Source organism: Anser cygnoides, chromosome 8 (genome assembly GCF_040182565.1).
Source record: "Anser cygnoides isolate HZ-2024a breed goose chromosome 8, Taihu_goose_T2T_genome, whole genome shotgun sequence".
NCBI classification, from domain to species: domain Eukaryota; kingdom Metazoa; phylum Chordata; class Aves; order Anseriformes; family Anatidae; genus Anser; species Anser cygnoides.
Genome location: NC_089880.1, coordinates 27,744,059 through 27,765,513, shown reverse-complemented (window position 1 = coordinate 27,765,513; position 21,455 = coordinate 27,744,059). Strand labels below are relative to the sequence as shown.

The 21,455-nt window shown below is 42.2% G+C and overlaps 2 protein-coding genes and 1 long non-coding RNA gene across 8 annotated transcripts in view; 1 reads left to right on the top strand and 2 right to left on the bottom strand.

Annotated features, from left to right (window-relative positions):
* LRP8 (LDL receptor related protein 8) overlaps positions 1 to 17,009 on the top strand; it is a 171,286-nt gene extending 154,277 nt beyond the window's left edge. For all 6 annotated transcript variants that reach the window (XM_048061916.2, XM_048061915.2, XM_048061917.2 and 3 more), the window contains 12 exons: positions 2,692 to 2,811; positions 2,941 to 3,066; positions 4,789 to 4,960; positions 6,546 to 6,773; positions 7,370 to 7,488; positions 8,926 to 9,065; positions 11,563 to 11,704; positions 12,749 to 12,901; positions 13,546 to 13,767; positions 14,564 to 14,632; positions 14,879 to 15,051; positions 15,346 to 17,009. In XM_048061916.2, coding sequence (XP_047917873.2) covers positions 2,692 to 2,811; positions 2,941 to 3,066; positions 4,789 to 4,960; positions 6,546 to 6,773; positions 7,370 to 7,488; positions 8,926 to 9,065; positions 11,563 to 11,704; positions 12,749 to 12,901; positions 13,546 to 13,767; positions 14,564 to 14,632; positions 14,879 to 15,051; positions 15,346 to 15,384 — 1,703 coding nt within the window. In that variant the 3' untranslated portion in view covers positions 15,385 to 17,009. The remainder of the gene's footprint in view (positions 1 to 2,691; positions 2,812 to 2,940; positions 3,067 to 4,788; positions 4,961 to 6,545; positions 6,774 to 7,369; positions 7,489 to 8,925; positions 9,066 to 11,562; positions 11,705 to 12,748; positions 12,902 to 13,545; positions 13,768 to 14,563; positions 14,633 to 14,878; positions 15,052 to 15,345) is intronic.
* On the bottom strand, positions 8,212 to 16,640 carry LOC136791379 (uncharacterized). The gene is made up of 5 exons (XR_010833267.1): positions 16,513 to 16,640; positions 15,060 to 15,145; positions 13,993 to 14,111; positions 11,584 to 12,893; positions 8,212 to 11,241 (listed from the first exon to the last, which is right to left on the bottom strand). It is a non-coding gene; the product is annotated as an uncharacterized lncRNA (long non-coding RNA).
* A 4,194-nt stretch (positions 17,010 to 21,203) lies between the features above and the next one.
* The window catches only part of LOC106032938 (nardilysin-like), a 29,700-nt gene continuing 29,448 nt past the window's right edge, over positions 21,204 to 21,455 (bottom strand). The window contains exon 27 of the mRNA XM_067001585.1: positions 21,204 to 21,276. The gene's annotated coding sequence lies outside the window, so the exon portion shown is untranslated. The remainder of the gene's footprint in view (positions 21,277 to 21,455) is intronic.

Here is a 21,455-nt window from a genome sequence, read left to right as displayed (position 1 = left end):
CTGCCAGTGTGAACTGTGCCCTTCTCAGTTCAGTTTTTATTCTTTGGAGGGATGTTTGAGCTGAGCACAGGACTTCACAGACACTAGTGTCCTCCACAGCACGGACCAGTTTATTTAGCCTCACTGCTAACATTACCTGTGAATTCCTGTAACATGAGCAGAACATTATAAAGACTTAGCTTTGGTAACGTGCTCTGAAGGTGACAACACAGTGAGAGGCAGCAACCACTAAGATAAGACTTCAGCCATTTCTGGGTTTTGTGTGTTGTTGCTGCTTGCTGGAGAAATGGCAGCAGGTTTCTGTCCGCAGCATCCTGCCGGCTGTGGGCTACCGAGATCAGCCAAGCCATGAGAGCCTGGTCTGCTTCTGGGCAGGCAGGCAGCAGAATGGAAAGCCACAGGCCAGAGGGCTGAGCCTCTCTCACCCTTCTCCCTGGACATTGCAGGCATCAGCCCCAGCCTAGATCATCACTAAAACACCCTTGTTTTTCCCTCATGCAGAAAGCCTCGGACAGGCTGCTGGGCTGTCCCTCGCCACGACATCATGGAGCACCAGTAGCATGGAGCTCAGTGCCTGCAGCTTAAATATCTCGCATTCACGGGGAGCTGTTGGTCTCTCCTCTGTGTCAGACAAAAAGTGTGCACGAGCTCCCAGTAAGGATGCTCTTACCTTGTGCTTTCAGTACATCCTTGCTTTCTTCTGCACTAATCCACATCTCCCTGTCTTTCTGAGTGGGTGTTGCAACTTGTCTGTCTGCAGAGGTCTCACAACAGGGCCAGCAGCCCAGTTTGTCTCAGGAGACTGGGCAGCAGCACAGCTGGGCTTGGTGCTCAACCTTAACGGTGGTGCCATGGCTGACTGCAGTTAGTGTCACGTGAGCTAGGAAGCTGAGCAGAGAATAATCTCCAAAGGAAACACGTTTCTTTAAGATTGCAGAACGATGTGGATTGCTGTGAATGTAACACCCAACCCCAGGTAATCCACGCAGCAGCCCAGGAGATGCAGGGCATGCTCCTCATCTCAGTGTGTCTGTCTAGTTATGTGCGACACCCTGCAGTGCCCTCCAAGATCCCCCCAAAAAGCACTGCAGAACACCATGTGTCTTATTTTAGGCAGGTGGTGAATGTGTTGCCAATGTTTGAGTAATAGGGAGCAGCTGTCCAGCAGAAGGGCAGCAGGCTGACATCTTTGTCTGGTTCCTTCTCAGCTCCTGTTGAGAAGTACAGCAAGTGAACCAATGCTTGATTTAAAGACTAAATCCATTCCACAAAGCACCTCTGAAACCAGGGGAATCATCTCATTGAGGGCTTGCTTGTTAGTTAGTTAGTTGAATTGTTTTTGTTGTATTTCGCAGAAAGCGGTTGTGCATGTTTATGATCCAATTTGCTAGAGGCCTTTGCAAGTACAGGAATAGGTGATACCCATTAATAAACATCATTGAGCAGTGATAACACATAACGTGACTCTGTGGACACCTTCTTGGAGCCTAGTGAACTTGCTCTGTTAATAATTTATTGATATCAGTGTGTGTGCGTCTTTGATAGGAAGGTGAAGGCATCCCAGAGCTGAGCTGGGCTTCCTTTTGGCATATTTTCCAGGTCTTACTGACTTAATTGGCTTGTGGTTGTTTTCATTTTCTTCCAAGAGCACTGGTTTAATGGCTCAGCTGTGCTACTCACCTACAGTGTGCAAGAAAGCAAGAAGTAAAAGCTAAATTAAAAATTTGCCTTTAAATTGTGTTAAGGATTGAAGTAAATCAGTTTTGCTTGTTCCACTGAGCCCACTGTCCCTGAAATCCCACAGCTTCTGTTCAGCAGTCTCACTTAGGGAGAGCACTTTCTCTTCACCTTTCTCATAGGTTAATTACAACAAGAAATGTTATTTCTGATAGGAAATCAGCATTCTTGAACCTCATGCAGTTCTAGTTAAAAGGATATGTTTAGTCTGTTTTTCATTTCAGCTCTGGAAAACAGGATCAGAGAGGTGGCCTCGGATTAGAGGGGCCCGGGAGAGGAGGGGGCTGTTGCTTCATAAATTGCACACTTGGGCTGATGCAGGCTGCTAGCAAAGACTGTCATGTGGGAGGTACTTGTGGGAGGACTGTATCTCAGTGCTAATGGAACATCTCTGACAGACTGAACTTCGGTGTTTTCTGGAATTGTCACACAGATCATTCCTTGGAGCTAGAGGGGAAAATAGTACAGTATTTCGAAATAGCTGGCCCCTGGGAGATGAGACTCCCCCAGCATGAATTATTAAAGCTCAAAGAGAGCTTTCAGAAAAGTCAACATTAACCAGTGCATGGGGAAGGAGGAGTCTCCTGGAGAGCACCCTTAGGTCCCTCGGAAGTTCCTCACGCCAGGTAGAATATGCTCAAAGCAGCAGCTCTCTGATGGGATGAGATGCAGAGATGCAAACGCTGTATCCCCAGGGCTCCCTGTTCATTTGCCACCAGCTTTCAGTCCAAATGATCCTAACAGTGTTGGTTTGGAATAATAAAGAGCAAGGAAGAGATACGGTGATGGCTTCCTACCTGTGAAGTCACTCGTATGCTCTGTGTGGCCAGCTCCTGGCTACCAAACGGTGATAGCTATGGGAAAATTTCTGAGGACATTGACCACCCTTAACTTCATTCAGTCTTATGACTAAAACGCCTCCTTTATCATGGATAATCTGTATACCTCTTCCAGGTATTAATGAATGCTCTATGAACAACGGTGGTTGCTCACACATATGCAAAGACTTGAAGATTGGTTATGAATGTGAATGCCCGCCCGGATACAAGCTTCTGGATAAAAAAACGTGCGGAGGTAATTTACATGCAAACAGCAGTCCCTTGTGTTTCACCATACAGAGACGTGATTATATTCACTTCAGCATTGCTCCATCACAGATGGTTTGATTTCAAGTTATTGATGGGTTTCAAACACTCCTTTCAGACATAGATGAATGTGAGAATCCAGACGCTTGTAGCCAGATCTGCATTAATTACAAGGGGGACTACAAATGTGAGTGCTACGAGGGATATGAGATGGACACCCTGTCCAAGAACTGCAAAGCCGTAGGTAAGACAACCCCACAGGCACTTAAACTCTGATTGCTCAACATCACAACTCTGATAAGAAAACATGCTTGCAGGGCTGAGGCTGGAGGAACAGAGACAAAAGGAAACTAGCAAGCAAAGACATTCATTTCGAGCAGCGCAGAACTGCTGCAGCGATAGCAGATGCGTCTCTAGGCAAGAACTACTGATCATTCAGATCAGAATATTTTAACGGTGTGTAGAGCAAGATTACAGGCACTAGTTGGCTGTTTGAAGCTAAAACTAGAAAAGAAAGTCTCTTGGCAGGTTTTATTAAAAACTGCAGCAAAACATTTACTGGTAATAGTATTAAAAGGAAGATGACAACCCAATTAAAAGACGGTAGGTTAGCCACCTCTCCACCCTCCCAGCCTCATATGCAAATACCAACACGAACGCCAGCAGTTTACTTGAGCTCATTGCAGAAATGAATGTATTTGTCAGAGGGATAGAAAGTTGAATTGTGCGAGAACAGAGCGTTAGCCATGCTGAGGGTTCCATTAACGGAAATGGTGGGTCTCCTGGGGAAGGATGAATTACCTGTAATAGAAGATTGCCTGCCTAGTGTTATCCTGCATGTTCACGTAGCTTTTTTTCCCAGGTTCTATAAGATATGTACAGTGTCCTGCTGTCCTCAGAAAGTCTGTTAGTCTCACACCTGCAGTGGATTAGAACTTACCAAATCCTGAGACACTAGTCTACTTGTTGGTCAGAAAATGTCTTTGCACCTGAGAGTCTGTGCTCGGAGCCCTGCAATGCCATGTAGAGCTAGAACCTTGTCCTAACTCCTCCCCTCCAGTGCCATGTTCTTCAGTTCCTTTTTGCCTTTCCCAGTGGAAAGATGCTGTTCCCAAGGTTCTTCTATTGGCCATTGTTGGAGACAGACTAGTCTAAAGGTCGTTCAGAGTCTCCCATCCTGTCCCTTCCTTAAACAGGCAGGTGTACAACCAGCAAACTGAAGCTTTAACTTTTTGATTTGCAGTCTATTTTAGTGGCACTTAGGAACACAGAGAATCACATGCTGTACTACTTGCAGATGGCAAGAATATGTACCTCTTTGTCTGAACCTACCCATGTAGGTGTCTGCCTCCTAGCATCAGAAATTGGCTCCCTGGAGCCCATTCTGAATAGCCAAGGAGGCTGAGGTGCTGCCTGCAAGTTCTGCATTTACATCATGGTCTAAAACGTCTTCCTGGCACTGAGTCCTGGCTTTGCTGGATTCAAAGTGGCTCTGTCATGCCTTGAGTCTGGCTGTCTCCCTTCCCTCCAGCCAGCCCAGAGGACTGTCTCTTCCTTGTCCTGCCCATGAATCACCAAAATCTGGCCCTTGTATTTATAATCTAAAATGTAGAATTGAAGGTAAGGACGTTCCCTAAAGTTTTGCTTGTGTCTTAGCAGAATGGGCAGAGTAAGAGCTGCTGTACATCTGGTGACCACAGAGGTGCTGTCGCCATCCATGTCTCCAAGAATCATTAGAAGGTTGGAAAAGACCTCCAAGATCACCTAGTCCAACTGTCCCCCTGTGCGTTACGTGTTAACACAGAGTGTTAACTCTGTCTCTGGAAACCATTTACACTTGTTTCTGGCCTGCTGCAAAGCTTTCTCACAAAGCAGATCAGTGACTGGCGGGTCTTCACTTTGTTGTTGTATCAGGAATGAAAGAATCCAGCTGCTAAAATGACAAATGCACTTATTTCTGTGGTAGGCAAGAGTCCATACCTGATCTTCACCAACCGCCATGAGGTCCGTAAGATAGACCTGGTGAAAAGGGACTATTCTCGCATCATTCCCATGCTGAAAAACGTTGTGGCACTGGATGTGGAGGTGGCAACAAACAGAATATATTGGTGTGATTTGTTCTACCGAAAAATCTACAGGTAAGGGGCAAGAGGGAATGTGTGTTTCGGCACCTTTGTAAAGCTATGATTCAGTTTGGACCAAGTAAAGACGATCTGTAGAAAACAATGCAGGATCCAGTGAACACAGTGAACCCAAGGGCTTTTATTCCCTTATTGGCTTACGTGTTGTGGCCCAGACTTTGCAAGCTTTTCAGGAATTGACAAAGAAATCAGCGGCTTGTGCAGTTACTTGGTTTGATAATGTAGGAAGGCTTTTCGTCAATAATAGATCCTGCTGCATTTGTGCAATTACACGGAGACTCCTGTTTACTGAATCACAATATTGCTAAGTGGTGCTGTGTGAGGCTGCTGCTGTGCTGTGTGCTTGCTGTATGTGAAACCTCAAAGGACTTAGCAGCTGAAAATGCAAAGGAGGCAAATGGTGGAAGTGAGGAAGTAGCAGCATGGACGCTGGTTGACCACTGTAGTCTCTGGTAGATTTAAATTTACAGCACTTGACCACAGACCATATTTCACATTCTGTAGTTTTTGTTCCCCTTCCTTTCTCAGCTGTTTTTATGCATCCATCACAGTGTTATGTACCAGAGCTTGTAAGTGTGCCTAATCAAAAACACACTTAATTTATGCACTGAAAATTCCCCATGTATATTCTGATTTGCATAGCTATTGCACCCTACTGGAACTCCTACAGCGATTTGTTTTGGATTTTAGCTAATGATCAGGCAAAGGTTGATTGGTTTCAGAGCATGGGAGCCAAGCCAGGGTTTTTGCAGGCTGTGCTAGCTCCCATGCCACTGGCAGGGAAATTTGCCTAGGGTGTGCTGATTATTAACACTCCAGCAGTTAGGCAGGTACCCCGAGCAGCCCTGTGTAGCACTGAAAATGGGGAGATGGTTCGGAAGAAAGCAGGCTGCTTTCACTGTGTCTGACACTGCAGGCACCGGCAGGGTGGGTAAGGGCTTCATATCCATCCAGAGAATTTGAGACACTGCTCCGTCTGCAGCTCTCTGACAGTGAATGCCCTGGGGCTGAGGGCTGAACAGCGTTCATACCCTAAATATGGCTGTACCAAGCCTGCTTCCTTCTCCAAACAGCAGAATTTTTCTCTTTCTCACTCCTGCTTGCATTAGCTTTGCTGTAAGTCCCATCTTTTCTGCAGAGCAAGCTGTGTAATCATCATTTCCAATGTCCATGAATCCTGTAAAATTATACTATTGAAGTTAATGTGCCCTAAGTCAAACACATTCGTAACATATATATATATAACATATATATATAACACCCACAGGTTTATTTTTTAGTTTTGCTAACCTGTGCAGTTATAGCAGGAAGCAGGTAGCAAAATGGCAGTTCCCTGTCCTGCAAGTGTCTGCCATCCAGATACAGGGAGTTAAGAACAAATGTAGGAGAAAGCCGCAGAAGGATGCAGCATGCAGCCATAAAGGTTTCTGTGTCCATCCTCGTGCCACGTGAGCACTTTCTTCCCGTGAGGTCGGAGTGGTGCTGCCCAGCACTCAGCTGTTTCTGAGGCCCGGCCCCATGCACATCTGCAGAGCCCTTCCTGTGCCGCGTGTCAGTCCAGTGATGAGTCTTATATTTGCAGTGCCTACATAGACAAAGCGAGCGACACAGCTGAGCAGGTGATTCTGATAGACAGCCAGCTGAACTCTCCTGAAGGGCTGGCAATAGACTGGGTTCATAAGAATATCTACTGGACGGATTCTGGAAACAAGACTATCTCGGTGGCCACCGCAGATGGAAGCAAGAGGAGGACGCTTTTTAACAGAGACCTCAGTGAGCCGAGAGCCATTGCTGTTGACCCCACAAGGAGGTAGGTGTGAAAACTACAAACATTTCCATTGCCAACAGGGAAATTCCTGTCATCTTTCTGCCTCTCTAACAAAACTCATAGGCACTACTCATTGCCATCAAGGCTTACGGATGCCCTTATCTTTAAAACATAATTAAATCCATTAATTTAAATGGAACTGCTGAGATGCTTCAAAGAGATGGTTCAGCTCAATCTTTGCAAGGCTGCTGCAGTTAAAGCTCTGAAAATAATACCAGGGCATGTGTCAGATGGGCCTGAGCTGGCTCGGGCACGCAGGTTATGTTGGGAAATAAATAGTCTGACTGGAGTACGGGCGACTTGGCTAAGTGGAGTCTACGGATCTAGCAGAAACACCAGGAGTTAGTTTGCATGGGATCAACAAGGTAAGAGTTTATGTTCAGGTGCAAGTTGTGTGGCAGAGTATCCAGTGGGACAGGAGCACGGTGGCTCTGCTAGGTGTGTATCAGAATGAGCTGAAGTGACTGAGGGGCTTCGCAGTATCAAGCAGAGAACACTGCAACTCCTACTCAGATCAATCGCGCAAATTTCTTACCTTTGGGTCCAATTTACTGTTTTCTTGCATCTGTTTCTTTCAGGTTCATGTACTGGTCTGACTGGGGAGACAAAGCTAAGATTGAGAAAGCAGGCCTCAATGGCGTGGGGCGGCGAGTGCTGGTGGCTGACAACATCGAGTGGCCAAATGGCATCACGCTTGGTAAGTGCCCAGATTAGAGCTACACTATCCACTGTGGCTATTGTAAATTCATTTCTGTTAAGTAGGAAAACAAAACTGTAAATTTGTAAAGGCACCTGCAGACAAAAATCCTGGAAATTCTCTGTCACTCAGTATTCTTCAACATGAGTGATTTTGGTTCAGTAGCAAGCATAGGTGGTAAGTGTTGCCGCAGTCCTCGTATCGTACCTCATAACGCAGCAGCCTTGAGTTGCTTTTAGGTGTGTTTTAAGACAAAGGGAAATTTTGGGAGTGGTTTCTCTGGTCTTGTCTCAGAGACAATGCCGAGGTAATTCATTGGACTGCTTAATGCATGGAACACCAAGAAAAGAGACCCAGCATACAGAACCTGTTCCCTGTCAGCGTGGCTGCCCAGCCTCTCTGGATGGGAGCAGTGAGACAGAGCCCGTCTCAGCCCATACCCTGCATCCTGCTGGCACACAGAGGGTCATTCTCACTGCTGCACCAAGCTGTGGAAGTGGAAAGGACATTTTCTTGCACTCTTGGGGCAGCAGGGGACAGCCTCATCTGGAGCTGCAGCCATATATGTTTAACACCATACAGATATGAGGTTCTCTGCTTGATGTTTGAAAATTCTGGCCGTAAAAAGGACATAGGATAAAATGTTACTACCATCACATATTGTTGAATTGCTACTGCTGTGAATGAATAACGTTATCCTTTAATATCTAACAAATTAATAGCTTGTTTAATTACAGAATTATGGTTTTTCTTTTTTGTTGTTGTTTGTTTGTTGGCACTCATCTACTAGCACTTAGTTTAGTGAATCTCATCCAAAATAACTGGATTTGTTCCAGGAAGAGAAATTAATTTCATAGCCTTCTAAGTAGCATCAGATCCTTCCCTTCTACTCTTACCTGCACCTTCCGCAAAATCTGTCTGGCTGTGGTAGGAATGTTCCCACCACCAGCATTCCCTCAGCCTGCAGCACAAGGACTTCTGAAACCCAGGACTTCATCACAGAGAATGTGTAAATCGCACGGCTCCCTCAGAGGGATGCTTCATTTGAATCTCAGACATCGTTCTCCAGCAAGAGGCCAAGAACTGAATAGCCCTAAGCGATGAAGCCTCTTGCTCCCTGAGAGGCACTGATGGGGCACCTCTGGGAAGCCTCAAGTGCTAGAAGCCCCGCTCCTCCCAGTAACAAAAGAACCTCATTGTAGAAAGCTGTTAGTCAGGCACACACACACACCAGAATGTTCCTCCTTTTTAATCTTACTTACAAGGTCTTATCCCAGCATATCTGGGCGCTGAATCAAAATCAGAACTAGTGTTAAAAAAAAAAGGGCCAATAATAAAGAGATTAGTCATGCTGCCAGCAGGAAAAACATGCTGGGCAAGAGAAAAAGAGTTGCAGGAGCTGTGTGTAATTTTGTTTCATTGTGTTTTACTTCTCAGATTTGCTGAATCAGCGTCTCTACTGGGTAGACTCCAAACTGCATTCACTGTCCTGCATTGATTTCAATGGCAGCAACAGAAAAGTTCTGATCTCCTCTGTTGATGATCTGAGCCATCCTTTCGGCTTAGCAGTGTTTGAGGTAAGAGTCAAGAGCGGATACATAACAGACTGAGTCTGCAAGAGGTCTCAAAGCTCTTCTTGATTGAAAGCTTTGCCTTTTGCATAGCACAGAAAGCTCAGTGAGGGCATTCGCTGCTATAGAAACCGATTAACCTGGTGTGGGTTCAGCAGGGAAAATTGTTTTCCAAAGCCCTTAATCAGGAGCAGTGCGTTGTCTCATGCTTTTACCTAATGGAGTACAAGTGAATCTGGGCAGGTGGTGCCCGGAGTAACGCCTCCCACGTAACTGGAAAATGGTAATGGCTTTCCCTTGATTTGAATTGAGCCGACTGTCCATGCAAAGGCCAGAACTATTAGTGAGGGACAGGAGAAGGCACTTACTGTGATCAGCAGGTGGGCCGACCGTCCACAGAGTGCCATTGCAGCATGTCCTCTGTCTTTTGACAAGTCAGACTTTGAAAGGAGCTGCATGGGCTCAGAGCAGCCTCTCCGCCTGCGCCAAGCACTCTGCTGTTCTCAGCATCTGTGTTTCACACCACGTCTGCATGCTTGTGTTGCGCTTTCCAGTGCTAACAGAATCCTCAGGGGAGGACGGCCTCTTAAATTTTGCTGCGTTGGCCTTGCAGGTTGATTGTTTCCATGTTCCCTCTGCCCATCTCAGTATCTGCAGAAGTATCCTCAGAAATGTGCTCACCTGTCTCAGGGGTCTGAAGGCTTCAGTTGGGAGTATCTGTGCCAGCAAGGCACTCGCCGGGCTCCCCCTGCAGTCACTGTGCAACAGTGCATTGCTAGGTTCGGGGATTTGGCATTAAAAAGGTGGTTTTGTTCACCTAGTTCAGGAAAAGTCAGATAATTCTCGTTCAAGCTGAACTGCTCCAGTTATGACACAAAAACCCTGCCACACATCAGAGAAATGTCCCTTGCCAAACAATTACAGCTCTGATCCTACAAAGACATACGCCTATTTTCACAAAGGCATTAGGCTTCCAGCCTCTGCTTTACTATATTGCACTGAAAACCCAATTACTCCTGTAGATTCAGTACTCTTGTACCATTCACTGCAGCCTTACTTGGCATTACAGAGAGTAATACTTAACAGCAGTGCAATATTTAAACGTTCAGATCCTCAGATTTCATGAGGGAAGAACTAGGACCTGAACCCACAGAAATCACTACATAAATAGGCTTCCCCACTTCTGCCAGTGGTTTACACACAGCTACCAAGTGGCAGGGCCCAGGGCTGCTTCCTTGCAGTTCCTACCTCATGCTTAAGATCTAAAGTGTATGTTCAAATCCCAGGAGTACTCCAGGGGTATGGAAGACATAACGCAAATCCCTGCTTTGCCTGGGTGGAAGCAGAGAGACAATGCAGCCTTTCTGCACCCTGGCAGAGGATTGCCAAGCACCACTGGCCTGGGGCAGTGAAGTCTTCTCTCTTGTAGCTAAGCCCCTTTGTGTGAATATTTAAATGATTACGGGAACAAAAGCTTGAACTTTGGCACCTAGCTCCAGGTAAGTTGTAGTAGGGAAAGGTGTCTGTTTGGGTCCCTGTTAAGGTGTCTGTCACAACCTCCTTTCCTTTTCTTTCCTGTCTTTTCATTTCACTGAACTAGGCAGGCTTTTGACACAGCAAAACCCTCTTCCTGAAACTCCTTTTTCCTCCTATGCAATGTGTGTGAGATCTAGGCATTTGGATTGGGGCACAGGTTTCCCCAGAAAGTTGCTGCTCTGTAGTTTTGTCCTGAATCAGCAGTGTTTGGAAGGACCTCTTGCATTGTTTAAGCTGTACGCCTTTTCTTATCTGAATGGCCAGTTACAATAACAGACAATCCTTTTGCTTTTGGTAATTTGCCCTTGTTCTCCAGCAATGTGTCTTTCCTTACTGAAATGCACGTGTTTTTTTAGCATGCAGCACAATATATAGATAAATTCTAACTGAGCAACTAATTACTGTTTGATAACTGCAATCCTGTATACCTCCTTGACCAGGTATTTTGCATCTTCAGTCACAGCGGGCCTTACCAAAGATACTAATACAAAAAAGAAATAGATACTTATCTTCCAGGTATGATCATAGGACGGGTTTCTTCACAGACACCCGTTTCACGCAGGTCTTATCTTTGTAAAGGAGAAAAAAAATCAGCACAGATAGCAGAAGTTTCTAGTGTAGCCCTTTGGTTCTGATTTTAGTCCACCTTGATTTAAAAAAAAAAAAAAAGTTCAGAATCAGAATGGATGCAAATCTTGTGTGTGTGTAACCAAATTCCTGCTCCCTCATCTCAGTCTCATAGCTACTCAATTTACTGAGCACTCCTATAACCACTGTACAATTGCTGTGCTTTTAACTATTCGAGATAACAGTATTTGAAAGAAAAAAGCTGCAGGTAAAACTACCATGAATCAGAGGTGTCCCAAGGCAGGAGAGCAATGGATTGATTTTGTGATTACTGGAGTTTAATCAAGTATGAATTGGATTTGAGCAGGGTCAGGTCAGAATTTTTATGCATTTCCTGCAGGACAGAGTGTTCTGGACTGACCTGGAGAATGAAGCAATCTTCAGTGCAAACAGGCTGAATGGCTTGGACATCTCCGTTTTAGCAGAAAATCTCAATAATCCTCATGACATCGTGGTATTTCATGAATTAAAGCAGCCCAAAGGTAAGACATGTCCTCAGGGTCTCGTGGCCTTAAATCAGACTTATTTGAGCTAGTAAATGAAATGCTTTCTGATGGTTCTTGATGAGAGAAAAAGCACAGGTAATAATGTGAAATCAATGCCTGATGTTTGAAGTTCCTGTGTAATTATTTCCGCAGCAGCACTTATTGAAAAGCCTGCGATTTGTTAATAGCTGTTTAATTAGCATCTTTGGTAACAGAGTTACTCTTATCACTCTGATGCGTGACATTCATTATCTGTTTGGGTTGTGCTGCAGTCTGGAACTATTACAGCAAGGTGAGCATGAGGAGTGGCACTCACGGCCGGCTTCGCTAGCAGTAGCGGTGAGGCTGCAGTGGCACAGACTGCAGTGCAGTCTGGCAGCTGGGGAGAGCTGCCTCATTCCCTTGAGGTCCTCACAGCCAGCACTGAAGCTCTGGCCATTTTCACAGCACTCATTAAGTGAACTTTTTAGAATGAAGATTGTGTATATCAGGCAACACATGTTGTGTATGTGTCTTCAGAATCTTAAGCAACTGCTAGAACAAATTGCCTTAGAACAACAGGAAGCCAATTTCTGACACAGGATAACTGTGAAACTACATGAGAAAGTTCAATGAGAAAAAATGGCTTACTTCTGCCTGCTGTTAATTGTGAAAGGATGTACAGCTGGGCAAAGGCTGCTCTCCTAGTTCAGCATCAGTCTGTGAATGTTCCAAATAATTACTAGTGGTAATCAATAAGCCATTCAAATGTCATCTCTACTGTATAGCATTTTGAACTATTGGCTTGTGAATGAGTACGTTTGAACAAGAAGGCAAACAGAGCCACACGAAGCCATTTAAACTTTTATTCACTAATCTCTCTTCATGGTTTTTATAGTAGTGTGTAAGATTTCACTCCAAACTGTAAAGATATTTAAGCAGACCAATTAATTGAGGTAGGGAGTGGAAGAGAGTCTTCTTAGAGGACCTCATGTTTCTTTGCCAAGAACAAAAAATGAACAATTAGGAAAATAATTTCTCTTTTCTTCCATCTTTGAATAGCTCCCGATTCCTGTGAGCTCAGCCCCCAGCCAAATGGAGGCTGTGAATATTTGTGTCTTCCTGCACCTCAGATCTCTCCCCATTCTCCCAAGTACACGTGTGCCTGTCCTGACAATATGCGGCTGGGTCCAGACATGAAAAAATGCTACAAAGGTAAATACAATGACATTGCTGTTGTGCTGTCCTAGTAAAATCATACTTACAGTGAAAGTACACGTTCCTGATGGTGGAACACAACCATTAGCTTTTGTGTTCCACATAGTTTGACTTCTGAACACAGCACTATGCTGTTCTTTATTGAAAACCTGCATTATTTTTTGAAAGCATAATCAGGAGAAAATAGAGTGGAAAGAGGAAAAAAAGTGGTGATGCCTAGGACTAAAAGTGTGAACGGCCAATAAATCATAAAAATTCACCACATTAGTGCCCTATAGATACTGGATCTGGAAAGGCCACGTTCATTGCTGATGAGTCTGGTGATTACACTATAATTTTCCCTAACATGCAAATAGTTCCTGGTTCAAGTTCAGTACCTTCCCAAAAACAAGTTTTGTTTTTTCTTTTAACTTCTTAACTATCTTCTAGCCAAAGAACTTTATTGCTGTTAATAAATTAAGCTTGATTTCAGGTAGCTGCAGGTAAAGAACTATCAGTGCTCTACGTGGCAAACAGATTCAGAATTCTGTTTCTGTTCCTAACCAGTAAACATCACAGTATTCCCCAGATTTACATCACCATGTGTGATTTTCTTTGTGTATTTATTTTTACTAAATTTCATGTTTGTTTTTGCTTTTCAGATCTTCCGACTACTTCAGCTACTGTACTGGTTTCTACAACCACAGCATCGCGTACCACCACTGCTTCCACCATGACCCCTGCTGGCAGTGCCAATACCACCACTGAAGTCATCCCCAAAGCTGTATCAGAAGCTACAGTTACCACCTCAAGTTTTCATCCAACCCCGTCCATCCCGATAGATTCTGAGATGACCACTGGAAACAGCAATTTATCACAACACTGTAAGAAAATGAGATTCCTCTTTTCTTTTTCAATATATACAGTATCACAAAAACTAATGTACCATCAGAGACCTTACCTAGCAGCTGAGCGATAAACAGGTCAGATGCAGACCCATCCTGTTGTGTAGCAAGAGAATTAGATGTTCTTTATACAGACTCCTCTGTTACCATAGCTGATGTGATTCCAGTCGCTCAGGATTTTAAGGGCAGGCTTTCAACCCATACCTGTAAAACTGACTCTGGAGATGAGGTCCTGCAAATTCATACTACTCCTTGCCCTGTTCCTGCCACTAGTTTGGCTTCGGTGTTGCTGGTAGTGCTGCACGCCTAAGTATGGACTCCATCTGGAAAACAAAAAATAAATCATCCCTATTTAACTAGGATGCCTATTTGGAGTAATAGCGATTCGGTACACTGTGTACTGAATGTAGGAAAGCAGAATCTGATTTCTAAAATTCATTCTCCTAAGTACTGTTTGTGCAAATATCCTTTCAAATGTATTAATTAACCAATCGGAGCTAAGTTCTTTAATTGTGTTTGAAGGTATTTAATGTGTTAATTAATAGGTTTTCATTCCTAAGAAGAAACAGCTCAGCCCAGCCCAGATTTGTGTGTACCTGCTTTTCTTTTCATCCTTCTCCCTGATTATTTTATTGCAAAATTTTTTGTAAACTCTTTGATAACAAAAACTTCCCAATAGGCAGAAAAACACAGTTACTAACATAAAACATTCTTCAGATATGATTTCAAAGCCAGTGAACAAGTGAAATGATCAGCAATACTTTTGTAATTGCAGATTCAAATAATGGTCAAGGCTTTGATTCAACTGTGACAGCAGCTGTTGTTGGAATTGTCATTCCTGTTGGTAAGCTGATTTGATTTTAATGTTTCAGTATGGTCTCCTTCAAAGTTTGCGTAAATAGACTCCTCTGACTTTGAGGACTTGGGGGGTGTGAAGGAGTAGAGGAACTGCTGAAATGAGGCAAAGTGTTCTGGCCTTCAGACAGTTGTACAAGAACAGATACTTAGATGGGAGCATCCCAACAGATTCATGCTCTCCCCACAGAACTAGCTAACCTAGCTAATGGCAGTTTCTTTCCCCTTTCCTCAGTGGTTATTGGCTTGCTGTGCATGGGGGGATACCTCATCTGGAGAAACTGGAAACGGAAGAATACTAAAAGCATGAATTTTGATAATCCAGTATATAGGAAGACCACAGAAGAGGAAGATGAAGATGAAATCCACATTGGGCGGACTGCCCAAATTGGACATGTCTACCCAGCAGTAAGTACCTGAGGAACTTGCTGACAGTGATTAATTTTGTTGAGGGATTATATACAGAATTATCTCCAGCTGATTCCATTGTTGGTTATTTGACCTATAATGACAAAAACCAGAACTTTTTAATATTTCAATAATCACAGAATGAGCAGAAGCCTAGATTTATAGGCAGCATATGTAGTGTATGAGATTTTTAACAGGAAACCCAACTTAGAACCAAATTCTGATACTGTTGCTAATGCATCAAAATTCACAAGTCAAACCTTCCTCCTTAAGTGTGTTTTTCTTCCTTCACAGCGTGTAGCATTAAGCCTAGAAGATGACGGGTTGCCATGAGGATACAGTTGCTGCTCCAAACAGAACGCACTGAACAAATTTGCTTTGGATCACAAAACCTGCTTCTTCTTTTTAATCGTTATTTATGTTGCAGAAGGGTAACCACAAAGTTATAATGAACAGCAAACATCCAAAGGATGTGAGAGTTTTGTATGTATAATCTTTTATACACATTTTAACTTGTTGCACTACCCATTTGTGATAGTCAATAAGCAACTGCTGAGCTACTAATTCAATGTACATAACCAGCCAGGCTGAAGGTTCAGTAGCTATTGCTTTATTTTAAGACTATATTTATAGATATTTTGTAAATATATTGAATATGCTTTGTGGCTATCCATCAACATAAGTAAAACAAATTCTGTACAGGCAGTTTAGAAATATTTATTAACAAAACCTGGACTATAAGATCTGATCTGTAAATATAGTAGAGGGGTGAGAGTATTTATTTTTTTGTATGTTTGGCTTGCTGTGCATAGATTATCTGTGTATATCTATCTAGTGTAGATAGATATAGGCATATAAATATATACATATATATAAATATATACATATATTTTAAAACTACTATGTTTATGAAAATTAGGGATAATTGAATTTTTACAGGATGTTGGAAGTTTGCTTTGAAATCTAAAGACTAAGTAAGAAACAGCTGTACTGTAAGACAGCTGATAAATGAAGCACTCCCATAACAGAGCTCCTGTTTTCCAAGCTGGCTTGCAAGGGTTGCTTTTATATTTTCCAGTCTAGCCAGGTTCATCTGCAGTGCTTTTAACTTAAGAGCTGTTGCTTACAGCATTTCAGTCAGGAGGAATTCCTACAGAGCCCAGTTTTTTCATTTTGTATTGTTGCTTTTTACAGTTCAGTACAAATTTGGTTTAGCATATTTTTTATTTATTTTTTAAATGTAAATCTAAATGCTTTTCGCCCCTGATCATCTTGCACCATTAAAATTAGCTTAGAATTAGTAGAATCAAAGATTAGCCATATACTTTCAGATACCTAAAATGAGCTCTCTTATCTGGCTCATCAGGAACAAAACACAATAACAGTTAATTTCTTGCCTCCTACTCTTACTGATTAAGAGTCCAAATTTAGAAGAGGCTGTGGGGTAGTGTCTTGACTCACCATATGTAGAACGTGAATGCTTACAAGCAGCCTGCACCATGGCAGATCTGATGTAACACAGAGCACTATGCAAGGAGGTCAAAAATTCACAACTTTGTCAGTAGCTGATTCCTGTAATTCAAAGGTATCTGAAAAAATAAAAAGAAATCATCACAGGAAGAAAAAGTCATGAGCATTCTGCTACGTTAATAACTGCCTTTCATTCGCTACTGTTCCCAACTTTGTTTCTCTCTCCTGCCAGGCCTCAGTAGTACAATGCTGTGTTACCATCATCTCCCAAGACAAAGGAAGCTAAAATATGCACTGTTTCTCCCAAGATAATTACAATGAACAAAACACAATGAAGATCAAAATAGTTTACATAATCCTGCCTATTTCTGCAGCAGTAAGGGGTCAGGATACTTGTATTTACCCATTTATTGGTGCAGTTATTTCTTTTTTTTGGTCTCCTCCTGTTGAAGAATGTAATTTGTGCTTGCTTGTGATTCCAGGATACCGCTTTAAGGAGAAATACAGAGCAGCATCTCTCTTGCCATACACACTTCCCCTCCCTACACAATTGCTATTTTCTCAGTTCCCCTAGAACATTTAAAGTCTGCACACTGAGATGGAAGACCCTAGTAAGGCTTTGCATTCAGGTTCGAAATGCTTTCTATCAAAACCACTGCAGCTCTTTTGTCAGCAAGTGCTGTTCATCTACTTCAAAAGGTGGGTTCACGCTCAGGAAAAAAAATCATAGTATAATCTGAGCTCGACTATGATTCTTGACTAAAAAATGGAACAAGGTGTCTAAAGACCTAGTATATGCATTACGATACATGCACTCAAAATGCTCACTCAAAATGCTCACTTCATGGCCTGTGTAGACAATGTATAAACAATCAAGCATCCTTCTATTCAAATTTTATATTTAAAGGCAGTAACGAAAATGACTGAGAAATCCAGTTACTGTTTTAAGGTATGAAGCTCTGTTTCTGCAAATTCATGCACTGTGTGCATGACGAAAAAAGAGAAAAGGCTGTATGTGATAACACTGTAACTAACAGACATATGTAAATATATTTGAAAGTTCTACAGTTTTGATACTTTTTTAAGAACACATACACACAAACCTCTATAAAAGGCTGCAGGTTTGTGGTTTTTTTTTTTTCAAACCATTGTAAATGAACTCAGTGTGCAGTGTTGATTTCAACCTTTACAGATTTATAACTACTGAAAAGTCAAACACCAAATTTGTTTTTTAAGAAATTAATTATTTTAAATAACGGTTCAGATTGTTAGGATGATATTTAACATTGTAATCACTTCTGATCTCTGTCTTGTCAAGTTCTGTTAGAGTAAGTTCTTGCTTCGTGCCTTTTGTGTTTCAGTTTTGCTATGGACAAAAGGACCAGGGAGGGGCGGGGGAGGGATCTGCTCTGTGTAACATTTGCTGTACTTACATAAATAAGGATTACTGAAAACCAAATGAATACATTTGTAAAACAGTGCACTGTTTCTATAGAAAGATTAAATTTTTTTTTATCTGGGCCTACTGAACTAATTCCATTATAGCACTTAAACTGCTGTCTCTTAGACCTGGTACTGTATTATAGTTTGGTCTACATTTTCCTTAATTCTTAATTGCCCAACCTGGAAGCAGGACTTGGGAGCCATGTTGTATAACTTAGCTGTTCTTTTCAGTTTCACTCGCATCTTTAGTAGCTACAGCATCACAACAAGAACACTGAAAGCAGTTCATGGATAAAATTAAATGAACAGACTGTTTTCTTCTGAATTATCTACCTCTGCCACTTAGATTTTGGCTACCTTCAAATCACATGAAAAATAGCATCTCATTTGTTATTTCCTTGAGCTAAACAATTATATCAATGATGTAATTAAAATAAGTCGGTAAACCTTGCAGTGCTACATTGGTCCTTACCCAGTTGAGAAGAACATTAAATTTTAACAGGAAGTCTTCTTTTTTCCTCCAAGGTCTTGTGATCCTATACTGTATTAGCAATATTTTGTTTCACTCTCTACACATAGTAACTATAATATAATTCATACTAATTCTGTGCCGAGTACTTTCCTTAAGAGGCTGTATCACTGCACTTAGAGATGTAAATCTCTTTAGTGTTCACATTATGTGTGCAGCCTGATTAGCTTTCGGCCTTCTGCTGGAGTACGTCCCCATCATTCCTTACACTGAGTTTGCACGCCATCAAAGGAAGCCTTCCACTTTGTGAAACACTTTTAAATGTCACAGCCTGTCCTTCAAGAAGGGAGCTAGAGCCATGGACTAGTGCAGGTTTTTTCACTGTTCAGTACAGGCAGTTATAGAGTACAGCATACCCAGTGCTAATTTCAGTTGTCTCAACATTGGAGGGATAACATGCTGGCCAGCTCAAAACACTAATTAACAAATCACATGCTCACACTTACTTTGCCAGTCCCGGTACCTTCCATTCAAGCAGCTACAACAGGAGCACTTCATAGGCATGTGCAGTGACAGTGGATGCTCTGGAAACAGCACACTGGTTGATGAAGGTATCTACGGCGTCCCAAAGTGCCAGCTGCTTGACATTTGTTGTGGATTATCCTGATGACAGTAGCCAGGGCTTCCGCTTTGAAGCTGTGTGTTTCTACAACTTGCAGATGATCGTTTCCTGTGGTTTTCTCAGCTAGCAAGTCTAGTACATTTGAGGAGTCTTTTTTTTTTTTGTCTTTTTTTTTCTGCCTGAACAATAGGACCTGATAACAAAAACAAAACAAAAAAGTCGTCTTTGCAGCAACATCTACGAGAAGAAATACAAGGCGGGGGGGGGGGGGGGGGGGGTGAGGGAGGTGGGGAGATATGTAACAAGCACACTGATGGCTAGTTAGGGTGTAATGCCAATTCTGCTTTGCAAGGAAAAGGGATTTCCCACCCCATTCCAAACCACACACACCAGAAGCACCAACAAGGGAAGTGCTGCAATATGCAGTTTAATAAAGATGGTATTAAAAGAGTTCGCCATGCAAGGATCAAACCTCACCATGAAACGGGTCACTTACCAGGAAACTTCTGAGCTAACTCACTGAGTAAATCCTATTTAGGGTTTTTATCTGCCAATCAAATAATTAATTAGTTCCAACTGTAGCAATTTATTTTCATATATTTACTCCCCCACTGGGACACAGCTGAAAGCACATACATTCGTTTAATTTAGGACATTACAAATAAGGCATAATGGAAAAATCTTATGACTGAATGTTCCAGGAAAAAAAAAAATCACAGAATCGATACAGTTTGCTACTAAGGCACAGAACTAAATAAGATCTAACCAAAGAGAACACTGCAATAATGCTTAGAAGATAAACTGTACTTGGAAAGTAATGTTTATGTATGACTTTTTATGACAGGAATTTGAAGTCAAATTTTAGACTTCCTGTAATAATGAAAATCTGACAAATGATTGGCAATTTGCATACAATTATTATTCACAATGTCTGATAGGCATCACATTTAAAAGCTTGGCCCCATGATTTGACCCTAAAGGCTTCAGTGGTAATAAAAGTAGAGAAGACATTTATAATAAAAACTTTTTCAAACACATCAAAGGCTGGAAGCCTGCAAAGAGCAGGTGAGGTTAACAGAAGCTGTTGCTGTAGAGGAAATTCATGATGAACATGTATTTTTAATTTTGCATGCAACCTTGAGCTTCCCATCTCAAAAAAGGCCTAATGTAGCCAGAGAAGATACTGAGAAGGTCAACAAGGATAATCAAAAGAGCTTGTGCATTTTTCAAAGCCTCAACTTGGAAAAAAACAAAACTGAAAGGATATACAATCCCCAGATACACAATCGTTACTCCCTAACCCTTTCTCTGCACCATTAATTATTCCCCATTTCTCACAATACCAGAACTTGAAGGCATGCAGTAACATTTAATCAGATAGCAAGTTCAAAATACATGAAAGAAAATACTCCTCACAGAATGCAGAAACAAGTGGCACCCTCTGCAACACTACCCCTTGTGAGTAGGTCTGTCTGTGGCTGTGCTAAACAACATTTCAGCTGCACCTTCTGGATCATGAAGAATCCAAAATCAGAAGCTGAAAGCTGGGCACACAGCAAGCAAGGATACCCTATACACTGTGTTCTTGAAAGCTTTCCTAAGCATCCATTACTAGCTACTATCAGAGGTGAGAAAGGGTAGATGGAGTTTAGTCAGATCCAGTAAGACAGTCCTGATGATCAGAGAAATAACTTCTCCTATTTGCTTTTCTTTCCTTTTTGGTTACCTTATTTTTCTAAAGAATATATGGAAATTTGGTTAGAAAATAGAATAACTGAAGCTTATCAGAAACATTGTCCATATGAACAAAGCAGTTCATGGACCTCAGCTTTGGTTCCATGGGGAGCCATAACAGTCAACTGCATACCTTTCTTTCCTCTATTTTTTAATCTCTATAACATAGAAGAATAAACTTACCCAGATTCACTGACACTATATATTCCCTTATGTAACATAAATGATCTGCAATGATCCCAAATTAAAAATTACTTAACGCTTTAGGGCACAGAAAAAGAGCTAAAATTTATTGTAAGATCTTATGATAAGGAAGAAGGTTAAGGGTTGATGTGAAATCTTTGATGTGCCTGATGAAAGCAGTATTTTTCATGTAGGAAGATGGGGGTAAGAATGTTAATTGAGGGTGCTCACCAAGCAGTGGTCCCTGTACATCTGAGACAGCTGCAAATTCTGAGTCCTGTTCTTGCTCACCATATCCAACAACCTGAAAAATTCAGAGACCAGACAGTTACCAGAAAGGCAACAAGGAATGGATGCTAAAAAATCCAAACTAAGCTTAGACCATACTTTATAAACCAGTTTAGCAAAACTGGAGTACAAATCAGTCAAATTTAAAATTCTGAGTCTGTAGTCTAGGCTGCCTCCATCATCACCAGACAATGC